Source organism: Pangasianodon hypophthalmus, chromosome 28, assembly GCF_027358585.1.
Source record: "Pangasianodon hypophthalmus isolate fPanHyp1 chromosome 28, fPanHyp1.pri, whole genome shotgun sequence".
NCBI classification, from domain to species: domain Eukaryota; kingdom Metazoa; phylum Chordata; class Actinopteri; order Siluriformes; family Pangasiidae; genus Pangasianodon; species Pangasianodon hypophthalmus.
Genome location: NC_069737.1, coordinates 3,690,404 through 3,706,524, shown reverse-complemented (window position 1 = coordinate 3,706,524; position 16,121 = coordinate 3,690,404). Strand labels below are relative to the sequence as shown.

Here is a 16,121-nt window from a genome sequence, read left to right as displayed (position 1 = left end):
AGAAGATGACAAAATTGTAATGTAAATTTAATTGGATTATATCTGAATGAATTGAGAAAAGCTATGAACACTAACCCCGCCCCTCATCTTAACCATTGAAGGCATGTGAATTGTTGCCAATTTGCAAGATTTTTGCCAAATTTTCAAGATATTTGGGGTATTTATATTGATCAAGGATGCAACGTTGAAGAAAACAGCATGGCACAGTTGATGCAATGAGTTAATACAAGTGACAGTCACATGACTGTGCTGCTAGTTGCTAAGAGATGGCCGTCCTACAGTAGATGCAATAGTTCTTAGTGAAGAGTGACTCATTATAGAGAGCTGTGGGTAGGTGCTCATACTCGGGGACTCGAACCCTAAGATAAATGTTAATTACATCACTAGTCACCTCAAGCTAACAAAATGGTGATAACAAAGCCACTATTTGGGTCTAATCATATGTGCAGTGTTGTCTGCTCAAGCTTCACAGAAAAGGAGGCACGAAAAAATGGCGGTTGGGGAAATGTGGTTTTCAAAAGCCTTTTCTCAGTGATAGAATTCTAGCCTTAAATCAGAGTAGCCTACATAAAGCACATGAATATGGTTACTGAGTAACAACACCACGCTGCTGATGGAAAAGTCACAGATCGGCTTTAACAGATGGTACTATTGCAAATTGCTTTCCACGCAAAATAGGCGACAGCAGGGTCGCATCACTGTTCACGCTACATGACGTCCGATTACGCTTTCTGACACACTTAGAATTCAATGTGACTTCCGAAAGCTTAGGAAATTTGCACTATTCTATTATTTCTGTGGTATTTTCCTTTTATTTGAATCAAAAGTGCACTATTTCACCTTTTTTAAGACCGTGCCATTAAGCTTTTAGGCAAGTGTCATAGCCAGAACTTTCTTTGGTCGCACTGAATGAAACAAACACTATGATTCATGCCTGAAGTACAGTGGAAACCCGGCTTTAGCAATTCCCAGGTGTATTGCAAATTTCCTACAGAGTGAGAATGTGTCCCTGAATACATCTGAATGGAAATGGCTGGGAATTTTAGTGTGACCTTGCTTTTATCTTGCTGCTACATTCTACCTCATTTCAAAAACAAATCACACCACTGAACATTTATAAAGCCATTTACTATTGAAGCCCATTTCTGAAGAAGAAGAAGAAAAATGGCATTATATATTTTTCAGTATGTCAAAATTCTGACTTATCTCATTTTTGAAATTCTATCTCATAATTCAGAAATATCTCAAAACTTTAAACTGTTATCTCAGAATTTTGACTTATCTCAAAGTTCTGAACTATATTAATTTTGTGAATTGTGAGTCAATTCTCTCAAAACTTTGACTCATTATCTCAATTCTGACTTATCTCAAAATTCTTACTTATTATCTCAACATCTTCACTTGTTATTGTGACTTACGACCTAACAGTTCTGTCCTAGTATCTCAGTTTTGTGACTTACTGTCTCAGAATTCTGAATTATCTAAAATTTCTGACTCATTATCACAAAATTCTATCTCAAATGTGACTTGTTATCTCAAAATTCTGACATATCTTAAAACTCTGATGTATTATCTCAGAATTCTGACTTATCTTAAACTTCTGACTTATTAAAAAATCACAAAATTGATATAATATCAGAATTCTGCCTTATCTCATAATTCCCATTACTCATTATCTCTGAATTCTGACTTATCTCATAATTATGACTTATTACCTCAGAACTTGTGACTTATTTTCTCAAAGTTTTGATATATTATCTCATACTTCTGACTTATTATCTCAAACTTTGACTCATTATCTTAAATTCTGGACTCATTTCAAAAATCCTGACTTGTTATCAAAATTCTGAAATATGAGATAAGGCACAATTTTGCGATAATAATTCAACTTTTTTTTTTCTTTTCTCCCTGGCACAAATTTGCGGTTAGAGTAGAAAAGGGAAATTAAATTGCAGGTAAAACGGTGCATGATCTTTCATGCCTCATTGTTATTTGTACAGTACAGGAACAGTAGTTGTGTCATTAACTTGTATTATTTTTGACCGATTCCTCTGATAGTTTAACTATAATTTCTCATGTCTTTTGTTTCCTTTCCTTTTTATATTTAGTGGCTTTGTTTTACTAATCACCCGTATCTGTCACTCTTTTCCCACTAAATGCCCCATTCCTGCTCTCTCCTCATAAGCTGCCGTTCTAGTTTAAGCAGATCAAGCTTAAAAAGTGCAATTAATTGAAGCACAGGGAGTGGGCGTCACTCTCAGTGTGGAATCAGTGCCAGCAAACACTGATTAGAAAGTTTGCACCAACGTGTGAGTGGGTAATGAAGCTGTCTGCTGCAAAACGCCATTTACTGCCAACTCTGGGCAAACTTATCAAACACACCAATCCCACGTCTCTCTCTCTCTAGGGATGTTTGTGTGTAATTGTTGGCATGACGATCTGTCTGTGTATGTGTTAATGAACGCCAGTGATGCTGTCTGTCTTATGTGCTTCGTCTTTGTCTCTTTAGACGTACTTCAAGGCGAAGTCCTTTCAAAAAATCCTGGCCCTGTATTGATATGATTTGATTTTTTCCCCCTGTATCCGTGTGTCAAATGAAAACACATCCAAAGCTCATTAGGGCTTAATGAGGTTTCGTACTGATACCTGGCTCATTCTGCTTCCGTTTGCTTGTGCTGGAGCTGTGATATGCTTCAGGGAACGTGAGAAGAGCGATGAAAAGTTAGTATGAAACCACAGGAAAGAGGAGGAAGTGATCGAATTACAGACAAATCTCTCCCTCACAGTCATTCACAGCACAACATGGGAGTGAGTATTGTTCTGTTTAGCTCTACATATATATTTTATCTTTATTCCTGGTATTATAAAAAAAACAACAATACATTAGACTTATATTAATTATTATATTTTGGTTTATTTCTCTTATATTTGTGTACTATTTAATATGTCTAATATCTTGTATTTTATTGATCGCGTGCCATTTATGGCATTTTATAAAGCGGGTGTAAAATTTGCAATTAAATAAAATATATACGAATAAAAAAAAGTGGTAAATAAATAATAATGTGTATTATAATTGTATTATATATATTACATATAGTATTATATTATTATTGCATTATATACATAATACAATGTGTATTATTATTATTATTATTATTATTATTATTATAAAAATCAAACTATAAAATATACGAAAAACATTAAAGGTACATTAAGTAAAATAATGCTCTCTTGGATTTTAGCTGAAGTGACAGAAACAAGAGGAACTCTGTTTTACAAGATGCTCAACCCTAAATTCTGTATTTATTTATTTAATTATTATTTAAAGAACATAGATACACTTATAGATTTTTGTACACGTAGACTTGATTTTTTTTTTTTTTTTTTAATTCTGAGATTGTTCTGAGTTGGCCACTTGCTTCCTCCCCCTGCTGCCTGACAACCCTGTGACAGTTTTGGTGTAGACTGCAAAAAAAAAAGCCCAGTGTATGTGCTGACGCCAGGGAATCAGAACCGAGGAACAAAAAAGCCTAACACACACACACACACACACACACACACACACATACACATACACTGACGTCAGGGATTCAGCAGTGGCACTCGCTGCTCTGGATCTCCCAGAGGGACTCTGTGCTCTCTGATCGTCCTGGCCTTCCTAACAGCCTTAACAGAACAGTCCTCGCATCTGGGTTTGTTTTGATCTGGGACGCTGCTGTGCTATACATTGTATAGATTAAAGGAATACAATGATTGTTGTATTTCGTATCATTCTGGAGATCCTTATTTCTGAAAAAGCCGCCTGGAACGCCTTTTATCTTCAGTGGTGATTCATTCAGTGGAAATTCTGAGTTGACTTTTTTTTATGAGGTGACTTTCATCGACATCTTGGTCAATTTTCAACTACGACTTCCTACATTACCCACAATGCCGTTAGGGGCGCCAGTGGGATTTAGCCCTCTCTTTATGTCTACCAACCAATGAAGCAACCAATGCGGCGGTGCTTTAGTACTTTAGTCTGTCCAGCTCTCTCACCTCCTCATCTGTACACTCCGTTCAAACAGAACAGCTTCCAGATCTTCAACTCTCACGCTAACTAGCCGAGCCGAGTCTTTGTACTGTAAAGCCGCATTGCATTCTGGAAGATTGAGTCCAACGTTTGCACCAACGTCTGCATTGGAGTTCTCATTATTACGACATTGAACACGTTTCTTTTTAAGAGATAACAGCGAAACCTGACTATTTGAGATTGTTGAATTTTTTTTCACCTGTTAAACACCAGCTGTGCTAACAATAACAATGTCTCCCTGTGACATCATCAAGGGAGACAATCGACTTCGCAAAGGAAATACAGCACAAAGCAACAAATTCACATCAGCACATCAGAAATCTTTCAATATAAAGGCATTTAATGTATTCCAGGGTGGAGTACATAGCAGTGGGATGATGGGATTTCATGCGAGAGGTAAAAATAATGGAATTTCGAGAGGGAGGAAGGAAGTTTGTAGGAAAGTGCTCACCCCTAGCCCCTAACCCCCCACCCCCCCCCACACGCCTCTTTCCAAAGTGACACTTTCTTTCACCACTGATACACACTTCTCCACAGACGATGGAAACCATGGCAAGACTATTTCCATTTCCATACTTTCCAGCACGAACGAAACACTTTTCACAGCCGATCAATGTTTTTCACATGCGAGCCGCGCGCCTGCTGCTACAAACCAGGTTTCTGTAATGATGTAATGAGATGTTTGTCACGCATCGCCGCTACGAGTCCTAATCAACACTTTCCCGTCAACAATATTCTGATCATTTGTCGAATGTGATTAAATTCATGGGGTGTTGCGTTCACGCTCTTATTTCAGAAATTATAGTCTTCCACGAGATGCGGGTTTCGCACAAAAGATTCTTGGGGAAAAAAAAAACTTTTCTTGGAAAGATGTTTGTAGACGCTCACGTGGAATCTCATCAACACATAACCGTAGTGTGGTGCGATCTCTTATGGAAAACCATCAGCGTGGCAAGCTAGACAACAGCGTACACTATGAAAAAATGATTGTCGTGAAAATCGGCACCCTCTATTAAAAATGATTGGCACCCTCCATTAAAATGAACCAAAATAAATATATAAAATGAACAATAAATGCTATGAGTGATGCTTTGAATTAATCCTATGGGGACACACAATAGTTTCTCAAACTTTAACAACTAGTACATTTTCTTTCTCCTCTTTTCAAAATTATTGGCACCCTTCATGAATATGAGCCAGTGCCAATACACTCACCGGCCACTTTAATGGAACAGTTAAAGATTGGAAAAGACCAGGAGATGTTTTTCCAACCTTCAACTGTCCAGTTTCTGTGAATCTGTGCCCGCTGAAGCCTTAGTTTCTTATCTTTGGCTGACAGGAATGGAACCGGATGTGGTCTTCTCCTGTTGTAGCTCATCCACCTCAAGCTTGGATGTGTTGTGCGTTCTGAGATGCTTTTCTGCTCACCATGGATGTAAAGAGTGCTTATTTGAGTTACCGAAGCTTTCTTGTCAACTCAAACCAATCTGGCTATTCTTCTCTGACTTCTCTTATCAACAAGGCATTTCCGCCCTCGGAACTGTAAAGTGTTTTGTGTGAAAATCGCAGGCGATCATCAGTTTCTAAAACACTCATACCAAATTGTCTGGCACCAACGAGTCGCTGAGTTCACATTCCCCATTCTGATGTTTGATGCGAACATTTACTGAAGCTCTTGACCTCTCTCTCTTGCTCGCTCTCTCTCTCTCTCTCTCTCTCTCTCTCTCTCTATATATATATATATATATATATATATATATATATATGAAAGTAACAACACATGCAGTGAGTGATACTTTCAGCTTCAGCATATGGGGACACACAATAGTAAAAATACTCTGAGCCAACATGGTGATTAATTTTTTTTAAATAAGTTGTGGCCACAAAATAATATGTTGTTGCCAAGAAAATACAGGGTGTCCCAAAAGTCTCCATACATAGGGGAAATTCGGGAAGCTGTCACAAGGTTGCAATGGACTTTAACAGAAAACATGGCAAGCACATCAGACACGACACTCTTGCCAACTTCTTAGCAAATTCAAAAAGACTGGAAGTGTTGCGGACCAACCGAGAAGTGAACGTCCACGAACATCCACTCACAAAGTCACAACCGACACGGTGCTGGAAAACATAATGCCCTATGTATGGACACTTTTGGGATATCCTGAGTCAGAAATGCTTGAGAAAAAAAAATCATTCATTGTGTGTAATTATTTTATTTTCTACAATAACGCTTGCCCAAGTAAGCCTTCCTTCTCAGGAACCTGATGTGTCCTGTTTTGTGATTAAATAAAGCTAATTCAGTACAAAGCATCAACACTGGCTTTTAAAAACCACCCAGGTTACTGCTGGAAAAACACCTTTTGTTCAGGGATGTTGCACTTTTGAAACAGCTCAGCGTTCGCCAGCTCTTGGAGGCCCTCCTGCACCACACACTTGTTTTCCCTACTGTAACACACCTGACTCAGATTAGCTAATTATCCTGCTGTTTATAAGCCGAACCTGGTGTGTATAGCGCATGAACTGTTCAGTGCACGGGGAACTGAGATGTTGGGAAACATTGGATATTTCTCTGCTAACAAAGCCCTTTTTTGTGTTTGTGTGTGTTTAGGTGACGTCGTAGTAGTCCACAACTTTCCCCAACCTGAGCTCAGTCCAGTTTGCCTCCACCAGCTGGATCTCACACCTGTATTGGCCAACCGATAGAAAGCAGCGAAAAGGGGTGGGGCCATGTGGGCGCTTCGGATGCTCCTATTGGCCAGCCTGCTGGGTCCTGCGGCCCTGGGTGAGTAATCTGCCCTGCAAACTTTTGAATCATTCATAAAACAGGATTATGAGATGTCTTACAACTGAGTGCTAAAGTAGATGGCTAAACAGGAAAATGTCCCTGAAGCTTGGCTAATGAATTCCGCCAGCACCAGAGAGTGATAAATTAATTTGAATTTAGATTAAGCTCCACTTTGGGAGTAAGAGAAGCGTTGGTAGACTGAATGCTGTTCTTAAAGATGGTAATTTTGATATTGTGAAGGCAGTAATAAAGAAAGGAACAGGGTGGATGCATTTTAAGTGTATCTCCATGCGACATGTGTACAAAATTGTTAATATCATTTGTTGCGTCTTCTTCTCAATAGCTTATTGGTGTACAGTTAGAGACTAGAGAACTTTTCTTCTTCAATGCTGTATGCCTAATGCACTTTTTCCACATATAGTACACTACTGTATCAGAGTCACTGCTGTGCTGAGAATGGTCTCTTATCAAAATAATATCCGGTCAGCAGTAGTCCTGTTGTGGTACATTGTGCACCTAAGAAAATGTTCTTGGAATGTATATTAAAACAGTTTCTCTCTACAAAAGACCTGGAAACTGTGATTCATGCTCTTATTACAGCACGGTCAGACTACTGTAATTCTCTGTATGTTGGCCTTCCTCAAACTGCCTTGTCTCACTTGCAGCTTGTGCAAAATGCAGCAGCTAGATTTTTAACAGGGACCAAAAAGGTGGATCATATTTCCCCTGCTTTGGCATCTCTTCCCTGGCTTCCTGTTCAGTTCAGAATTGATTTTAAATTTCTTATTTATGTATATAAAGCTCTTTCTGCTCTTGATCCACAGTACATTATTGACCTCCTTCACTCTTACTCTCCTACCAGAATGCTAAGATCTTGTAATCAACAGAAAAAATAGTCAACAGCAGGGCATGTAGCTAGAGGAAAGTAATCATTGACAGAATGATGAGATGCCACCCAACACAAAGTACCAGGATGTTGATTATTTTCTTGTAACAGCACAATAATAAAAAAGAAAATGTTTCCCGGAGTGTTTTGTTTCTTCTGTACCACAACAGTTTGCCAGCATTTATCAATGAACAGCACATTGTTATTTTTAGCCATTTTGGCGTGGATTATTTTCGTATAACCGCACAATCCATCAAGTGTTAATTCCATACTTAATTAACACCTTGTGACCAATCAGAATCGAGAATTCCTCATGGTTCGGTACACACCCGAGTTCAAATGCAATGAAATGGACCAGAGATCTGTTTCCTGGACTGCACAAACTTTCAAACCATCCAAATGTACCAAAATTGTGGAACGCCCTTGTGGGTTCAGGGATCATGGTGTTGAATCTGGCTGCTGTGCCCGAGGTTAAATCCCGCTAAGTCCTCATTGTCACTGTCCGTATGAGCGACATTGCCCAGACTCCATAATGCGGTGGAGGATCGGGTGTGTATGTTGTTGTCCAAGCATCCAGACCCTGCCAGTTCCACCAGGGAACCGCCCTAAATCACAATACCCACACCTATTCCTGGAAGAGCCTGATTACTGCGGTGGAGGTAGATATTGTGCATGTGGAAGACTATTAAAAGGACGCAAGGGAAATATAGTGTGTAGCAATAAGTAGAAGAAAAACAGTCTCTCTGTGCCTCTTCAAACCATTCCCTTCTGGCATAATCATCTGGCAACACCTTTATCATCAGCTTGTGTAGTGTATATATATATATATATATATATATATATATATATATATATATATATATATGTATATATGATTGAGAGAGAAAGGGGACGAGAGGGAGAATGAGATGTAGAGTGACGGTATGAGATAAGGCCCCACAGGCTGGCGGAAGAAGACGCCGACTCTCCAAAGTGACACACATTTTTCATAATGTGAGTCTGACACACGCTGGGCTATGAATGGATTTAGCCACTCAGGGGAACGAAAGAAAAAAAGACAGAGAGACAGAGCGAATGATGGAAGGAAGGGACGTGTCTGTTACTGGATTTTAGGTGTGAGTGCAAGCTGGAATATCATTGACAAGAAGACGTCTTTAATTAAATTAAAAATTCAAGCATCTGAAGCCAATTACCTGCAGCTTTTCTGAGAAGTGAGAGTGTTCTCTGATTGGCTGTTCATCTGAGCCAATCAGTGCTAGAGAAGATAAAAAGGAATTTCACAACCTCCTCTAAAAGTCTCTGTTCCTGTCTGAAGCCGTCTCCTGCCATCCTGAAACCAAAACCAAAACCAAAACCAAAGCTCCCTCAGGTGTTCCCTGGATGCTTACCGAATGTATGTTTCTAAAGGAGAACCTTAAACATGGAACCTGTTCTAACAGAGGATCGTCTACGTACAAGTGAGAGGAGTTCCGTCTACATTTTATTGCATTTCAGTTACATCCGTTAGCTTGTATTCCTTATAACCTAAAATTATTAGAACCCTTCAGTCCTCTTTGGCTTGACCCTTGACCTCAAAGGTTCTATGTATGTGAAAAGAGTGGTACATCAGAGAGGGTTCCCTGTCCGTCAGGGAGAACCTTTAACGGTTCCATATTGAAGTGTTTCCCCGTTACAGAAGGTTCCAAGAACGTCGCTTTTAGCCAGCTAGAACCTTTAACCATCCAAAGAACTCTCGAGAACCATTTTCAGCACGGAAATAACCAAGCACTCTCTTTCTCACTCCTGCTTCCTTTCTCCCCATCCTTCTTTCCTCCATCTCAATCATTTTCTTCTTTCTTGCTCTGCTTTCTCACTCCTACTCATTCCCCTGCACTCACTCTCCTTTACTCATGCTTCTTGTCTTAATTGCTTTCTCTGTATTTTTCTTTCGTTTTCACACTTTTTTTCATCTCTCTCTTCCTCTCTTAATTGCTTTCTAGTTTTTCGCTCTGTCTCCATTAAGTCTGCTTTTTTCCCTCTTTATCTGTTATTATCTTATTATCCCTGTCTCCCCTCCTCTCTGTCCTCCTTACTTCATTTCTCTTTCTTTCTTTCTTTCTTTCTTTTTCTTTCTTGTGTCTGTCTCTTATTATCCCACTCTCCTCCCATCTGTCTTCTTTCCTTCCTTCCTTCCTTCCTTCCTTCTTTTTCCCTCTTTCTCTCCTTTCATCCTTTATCTGTCTTTTACTATTCGACTCTTTCTTTCTTTACATCCTATATCTGTCTCTTATCTCCCTTCCTCTGGCTCCCTTCCTTCCTTCCTTCCTTCATCTGTCTTTTACTATCCCTCTTTCTTTCTTTCTTTCTTTCTTTCTTATATCTATCTCGTATCTCTCTGCATCTGTCTCCCTTCCTCCCTTCCTTCCATCCTTCCTTTCTTTATCTGTCTCTCTCTTCTTCTCTGTCTGTTTTCTTTTCTTTTCTTTTTCTTTCTTTCTTTCTTTCTTTCTAAGCCACATGCTCTCTCTCTAATTACTAGGTCAAAATAGTAGAGATAGTGACACGAGTAGCTCCGTAGCTACTGTTTAGTACACTAGTGTGTGATTTGGGACAGGCTTTGTCTGGACATTATTTCCAGTTTTCCATTTTCTCATAATACAGACCACTGCCCCCTTCTGGTATGGAGAGTAATGTTCTTTTTTTCCTGCAGTGTTCAGAACGTGTGTGTGTGTGTGTGTGTGTGTGTGGACTATTTGTTGACTTTGCGGTGTGTTTGAGTGCAACTTTTCTCAGAAGACAGACACGATGGCTTATCAGTTGCTTTGCTTAGCTACAGTTCTTATGCCTCTCGTTTTGACCGCTGCACCTTTGTCATTTCATATACAATCATGTTACATATTTTTAGTGGTTGTCTCTTCATCAGCGTCTCTTCAGACTTCACAGGGAGAAAAGTATAAGAATAGTTTTCTGTCAATCAGTATATTTCAGCCTGCCTGACACTGTTAATTAATTTCCTATTTCAGGGACAGTCGTTAATACCGCACGGGCCTCTGAGTGTTCTCTAAACTCGTCTAATTAATTTCACTAATGCCTCTTCGTCGTGTTATTAATTAGAGAAATTTCAAGTTTTGTCTTTGTGCGTGCTTGTTATTCTTCGTTTAATAAAAAAAATACTGCATAATAAAACACACCGGAATTCAGATGATGCCGGAAAGGCTTTAATAATTTAATATGGTTAATATGGGATGGCAGATAAAAATACGATTCTTTTCATATGAAGAGTAGTGTGGCTGTAAAAATGTTTGATCGTTTGGATCACTGGTGCTCATTCAGGGGGCGGATTCTGTATTCTGCTGTCTCAGCATTATTTGAAAAAAAAATGAAAGAGAGGAAAAAATGAGAGGATTAAAAACAGGAAACAGCCGTGGTATTATGAGTGCTCCATGCTAGAATGTGAGTTCAGGCTGTAAAAAAAAAAAAATAAATAAATAAATCTTTTTGGTTAAAGTACACCAGAACACACACATTTTATCTAATGTAGTTTTTCAGTCTATGTGGCTTCATATTGTACATAGGAAAGGAGAGAGAAACGCTGGCACACTGAAGAACAGTGAGAACAGGAGGTATGGCTCTCGGCTAGGGGATAGAGGCAGGATGGATCATCTCTTCAGTGTAATAAAACTGCCTTCACTGCAAGATGCTCAATTCAGCAGAGGGAAGCATGAGTCAGAAAACGTGTGGGTGGATTTCTGTCAATGAAATGTGTGAATACAGAATTGACCCCAGTTGTATCTGATGTTTTAGACGTCTGAGAAAAGAAAGGTAATACTCCGGAAACTATCCATTGCTTTTGTCGGATAGATTTGTAATATGGTCAGCATTGACTTGTGCACTATGTGGCAGGCAAACCGCATGGGAACTTTTAGCGCCGGAACAATAAGAGGACTTGCGCTGCTTTTTGGAAGGGTGTTTTGACCTGTATTGATGTTTTACTCCATATAGTGGTACCGTGGGAAATATTTCTGAACGGTGTGGTTATGGTGGAGGAAGAAAGGGCATTATGTATTGTGTGTTTAGTTGTAATTTTTCATCAGCTGGGTCATATCAGAGGAGAATTTTTTGTTTCCTTGTTTCATGTTTACACTAAAGCACTGTTCATTTCTCGATTCTGATCGCTCCTTGGAGAGGTGTGGATTAATACTGCATTCATAGCGCCTTGTACAGTAAGTGGTAATTTGCAAGTTGTAATAATGTCATTTCCCACCTTGGGACATTTGATGTGCGAAGTGGAAAAGAAAAAAAACACGGGTGCCTCCATGAAAGCATGTAAAGCTCTTATAAAGCTACGATTAGCGCACTTTTACAGTTACAGGCCTGAGTGCCTATTGGTACTGTTCCTCTGTAGTTCCTCTATATAACTTCAAACATTCATGCAACATTCTGGACTGAACCTGCGGCACAGCAACAACAGCGGACAATAACGAGTAGCTTTAGCAACAAGCTCGCAGGCTAACGCTAGTGATAACTCTAATGTTGATGATTCTCAAAACAGCAATGAGTATGGTCAATGTTATAGATTTATATAAACACAGTGTCTGTATATTAACTGATCTAAAGTCAATACTGCTATAAACTCATTGAAAAGTAGATAATTGGGACTTTATGCTGTTCACAGTGTGAGCGGCCATGTTGATTTGACCTCAGTCTGGCTGTGTCCGAAATCGCGTACTGTGACAGTACGTACTGCATTGCACTACCTACTGCTCGGCTGTTTGTACAGTACATACTGATCAGTATATGTGTGTAGTATGAATACAATCCAGACATACTACATCCACCATGTTGGCATTGTCATGTGACCTATGGTGTCATAGTAACTGCAAAAACTTAAAGAGCCCGCCAGATTAGAGCAACTGTTTTTTTTCTTGTTTAATCCTTCGAAAAGTTATCAGTTTACTCAGGTGTTGTAAAATATGTACAGTTTAACTACAAGTAACACGGATACCTAACCTTTACCTTAAATACATAAAGCACTGAGCAATTAAAGAGAGCCAGTGTGCTGCCTTCCGCCAATTTTGATTCTGGCAGCTCTTCCGCGCCAGTCCTGTTGCCTTATGGGATAGCGCAGTGTCCATTGCTTCCATACTGCAGAATCTCGGTGGAAGCAGTAGACAATCTGGGTATTTCTCGCCAACTGTTTTATGAATATTGAGAATTCAGACATACTACTCCTTTGACGTATTGCTTTTCACCTACTGTATAGTAGGGTATTAGGGATGCAGCCTCTGTAAACAGGGAAGGAACTGGCACCCCAAGTACCCAAGACAAGTTGAAATTTCAAGTTGAAGGGGTGTTTTCGGTGGTTTTTACCAGTTGTAGGCAGGGAATTACAATGCCTCGAACACAGCATCATTTTCTAGTACAGCGGCTCGGACAGTAGTTACGGCTGTGCGGCAAATCACAGGTTTGTATTCGTGTGGTTGTTTCTGTAATTACAGCATTCACAGTAAGTTGTAAGTAAAAATCCGACGTAAAGCTGTAACGTCTGTACAGGAACATCAGGACAGACTCGTTTACAAAGACTCGTTGTCTTGGTAACACGACAAGCTAGGGCTGGGACATTCCATATTATAATACTTAAAGGCATTTGTATAATACATGATATGCATCACCATATATAATTTAGCTAATATTCTGATGGCAAACTGTAAAAATTAAGATTTGTTAAACTGAGATTGTTGATACTTTTATTTAATGCCAACAAAAATTAAACTGTAACAAAAAAAATCGGTACTTTTTAAAGATTAAGTCAATGACATCAGATCAGCTGCTACCTTTCATTTCCATTTATTTTGTAATTATTTTTTAAAAATACTGACGATACTGACGATATTGCAGAATAGTGACATAATCATGACCTAAATCTATCATCATTACAATATCATATCGCACAGCTCTTTGACAAGCTACAATTTTATTTGGCTGTTTATACTCACGGATGTTCCACAGCAATAAATGTAACTATAAATGGATAAAAAGTAGGATGCGCTGTTGTTTACTCAGTAAAAAATGGTTAGCATTGGCATATTGGCTGTTGTAAACAACTCTGCGATGGTTCATACTGGGCCACATAACAGCGCTGCATCATTGATTATTTTCCTATAACAGCACACCCTGGCATGTTTTATTTACACACTGACTGATGGGACAATTTTGAATTTCAGTCACAAGAGAAAAAAACTTTTCCTCAGTCACGCATACACACAAATTCCTCGGGGTGGTTTGGTATCCAGTTTATTAACGCCGACACGTCTCGTGGTGTCATTTTCTCAGGAAATCGTCACTCTATGGCGAGATTGCTAAATTAAGCATCGATCTTGGCGGCGAAGTGTAAAACGGAATGGTTGTTTGTGTTTACGATGCTGCGTCTGCTGATGACTGTCTCTCTCTCTCCCGTGTTCAGTGTTCTGTCTTATCAATATTTCAGCTTGTTTCTAATATCATACTCACTTGCTGCCTTTCCAGGTGCATTGGGCTAAATTAGAAAATATACTCTGATGTGTTTTTTTTTTTAAAACATGTGAACGACGGTGCAGGAATGAACGAAGGGCATGGTGCAAGATTCAAAATAAACCAATTACTATAAAGCTAAAGTGCAACATAGCAGATTTTATTTCAGCATATTTACATATATATTAGATGAACCTTGTAGGAACGATTGCACTATTTATACATAGTGAAACCATGAATAATATGATCATGTTCACTTCATGTAGGCAACTCCATTGCAGTTGGTTGATTTTTATTCCTTTTTTTTTTCCCCTCTCCAGCTGAGATGATTGACTTTTTAGCCTTGAAACCATATCACAGCTCAAGGTGAAATTCTGAACCAGTGAAGTTTTGACATATTTGCTTGGTTCTAAGAAGATTCTCTAGACGCTTTTCCGAATCCATCCATTGGCAGTCACATCGTCAACGAAGATAAGACTCGTGGTTATTTATGGATCACACAGCCCACGTGCCCTTTAAAGGTTTCAGGGAATTGCGACAGGCTGAACTATGGTTCTTGGGGCAGTCTGGAGCAGAGTGATCTGAATTCAGGTTATGTGTTCTGCCCTTTTGGGTTTAATATTTCACAACCCACAGTATGTGCCTTGGTGCCTCACTTAAATTCACAGTGGGCTCTGAAAGTTCACGGCTCCTTGTCAAGCTCCATTTTAACACTGCTTTAAATCCCAGAGCTGCGTGTTTCATGCTTGTCATTGGCATACCTTTCTTTTTCATGAACAGATTGTACCTGTTTTTCATTATTTATGCAGCACTGCAAAAGCTTATTGTTTGGTGAACTTGTGTAAATTTCAGTTGAACGATGTGTTCAGGCATTCATAGCTTCCCGGGGATCTGATCGAATCAAAGCAGGGCCTGATTTCCCAAACAGAATTCGAAGTGATGCTTGCTCTACCGTTTATCAACAATCTTTGTGCGGTGATGCTTTAAGGAAACTCCACCCACATAACCTGCTGTCAGATCTGGACTCATCGGAAATTTAGATTGGACGAATTTGAACCAAGGACAGAAGTGCGGTTGGATTTAGTTCAATTTCATACCAATAAGTCATTAGAAAAGGTACGAATATTAACCCTGCCCCTAACACCAACATTAACCTTAGATATAGTTGCGTAAATTGTTGTAAATTTGCATTTTCCTGTCCTTATTTTTACTAATTGTCTCAAAGCAACTTCACATCAGTGCCTTTTAATATCAGATAGTCTAGGAAGTAAGCCTATGGTTAAAGATATTAGCAAATGCTGCTTTGCAAATGCTGCTTTAGTGACGTTACAGAATGTTATGCTAAAACATTTTTATTATTTCAGAGGAAACATAAATTAGCAAAAAGCGAATATCTTTTCTTCAAGAGAAACAAAGTAGTCCAGGTAAAAATTCAACCTACTAGTTTTTCACAAGCTCGGTTGATCATCATTCATTAATGTTAATTAAAAAATCACAACAAGGTGATATCATGATATTATGATGAACATTAATCTTAAATTTGTGTTTGCTGATGATACTTTGTGGGTGTTTTGAACTCTCCAATATGAACTGACTCCCCTGGAAGCCCCGCCCCCTTCATTTATCTCCCATTCATAGTGTTTATTCTCTCGCTTTGTGTCCTGGTAAGTGGAGATTTTTGATTTGATTTGAAATAAAAGCTGTTAATGTAGGTTCGACTTAGCTAACTTTAAACAAGTAGATAGTTAAACAGTTCAAACGGTTCGTGTGGGAGATCAACAGTGAAAATGTCCAGCGTATGGAAGCCTTTCACAGGGATCTTAGACAAGCGATTTCTAAAAGGACTATATCGAAAATGTGCTATTTATTTATTTATTTATTTATGG

The 16,121-nt window shown here is 39.0% G+C and overlaps 1 protein-coding gene across 12 annotated transcripts in view; it reads left to right on the top strand.

Moving 5' to 3' along the window:
- LOC113545763 (adhesion G protein-coupled receptor L3) overlaps nt 1-16,121 on the top strand; it is a 289,900-nt gene that overhangs the window by 81,926 nt on the left and 191,853 nt on the right. For all 12 annotated transcript variants that reach the window (XM_026945335.3, XM_053230930.1, XM_026945333.3 and 9 more), the window contains one exon: nt 6,684-6,857. In XM_026945335.3, the coding sequence (XP_026801136.1) occupies nt 6,803-6,857 (55 nt within the window). In that variant the 5' untranslated portion in view covers nt 6,684-6,802. The remainder of the gene's footprint in view (nt 1-6,683; nt 6,858-16,121) is intronic.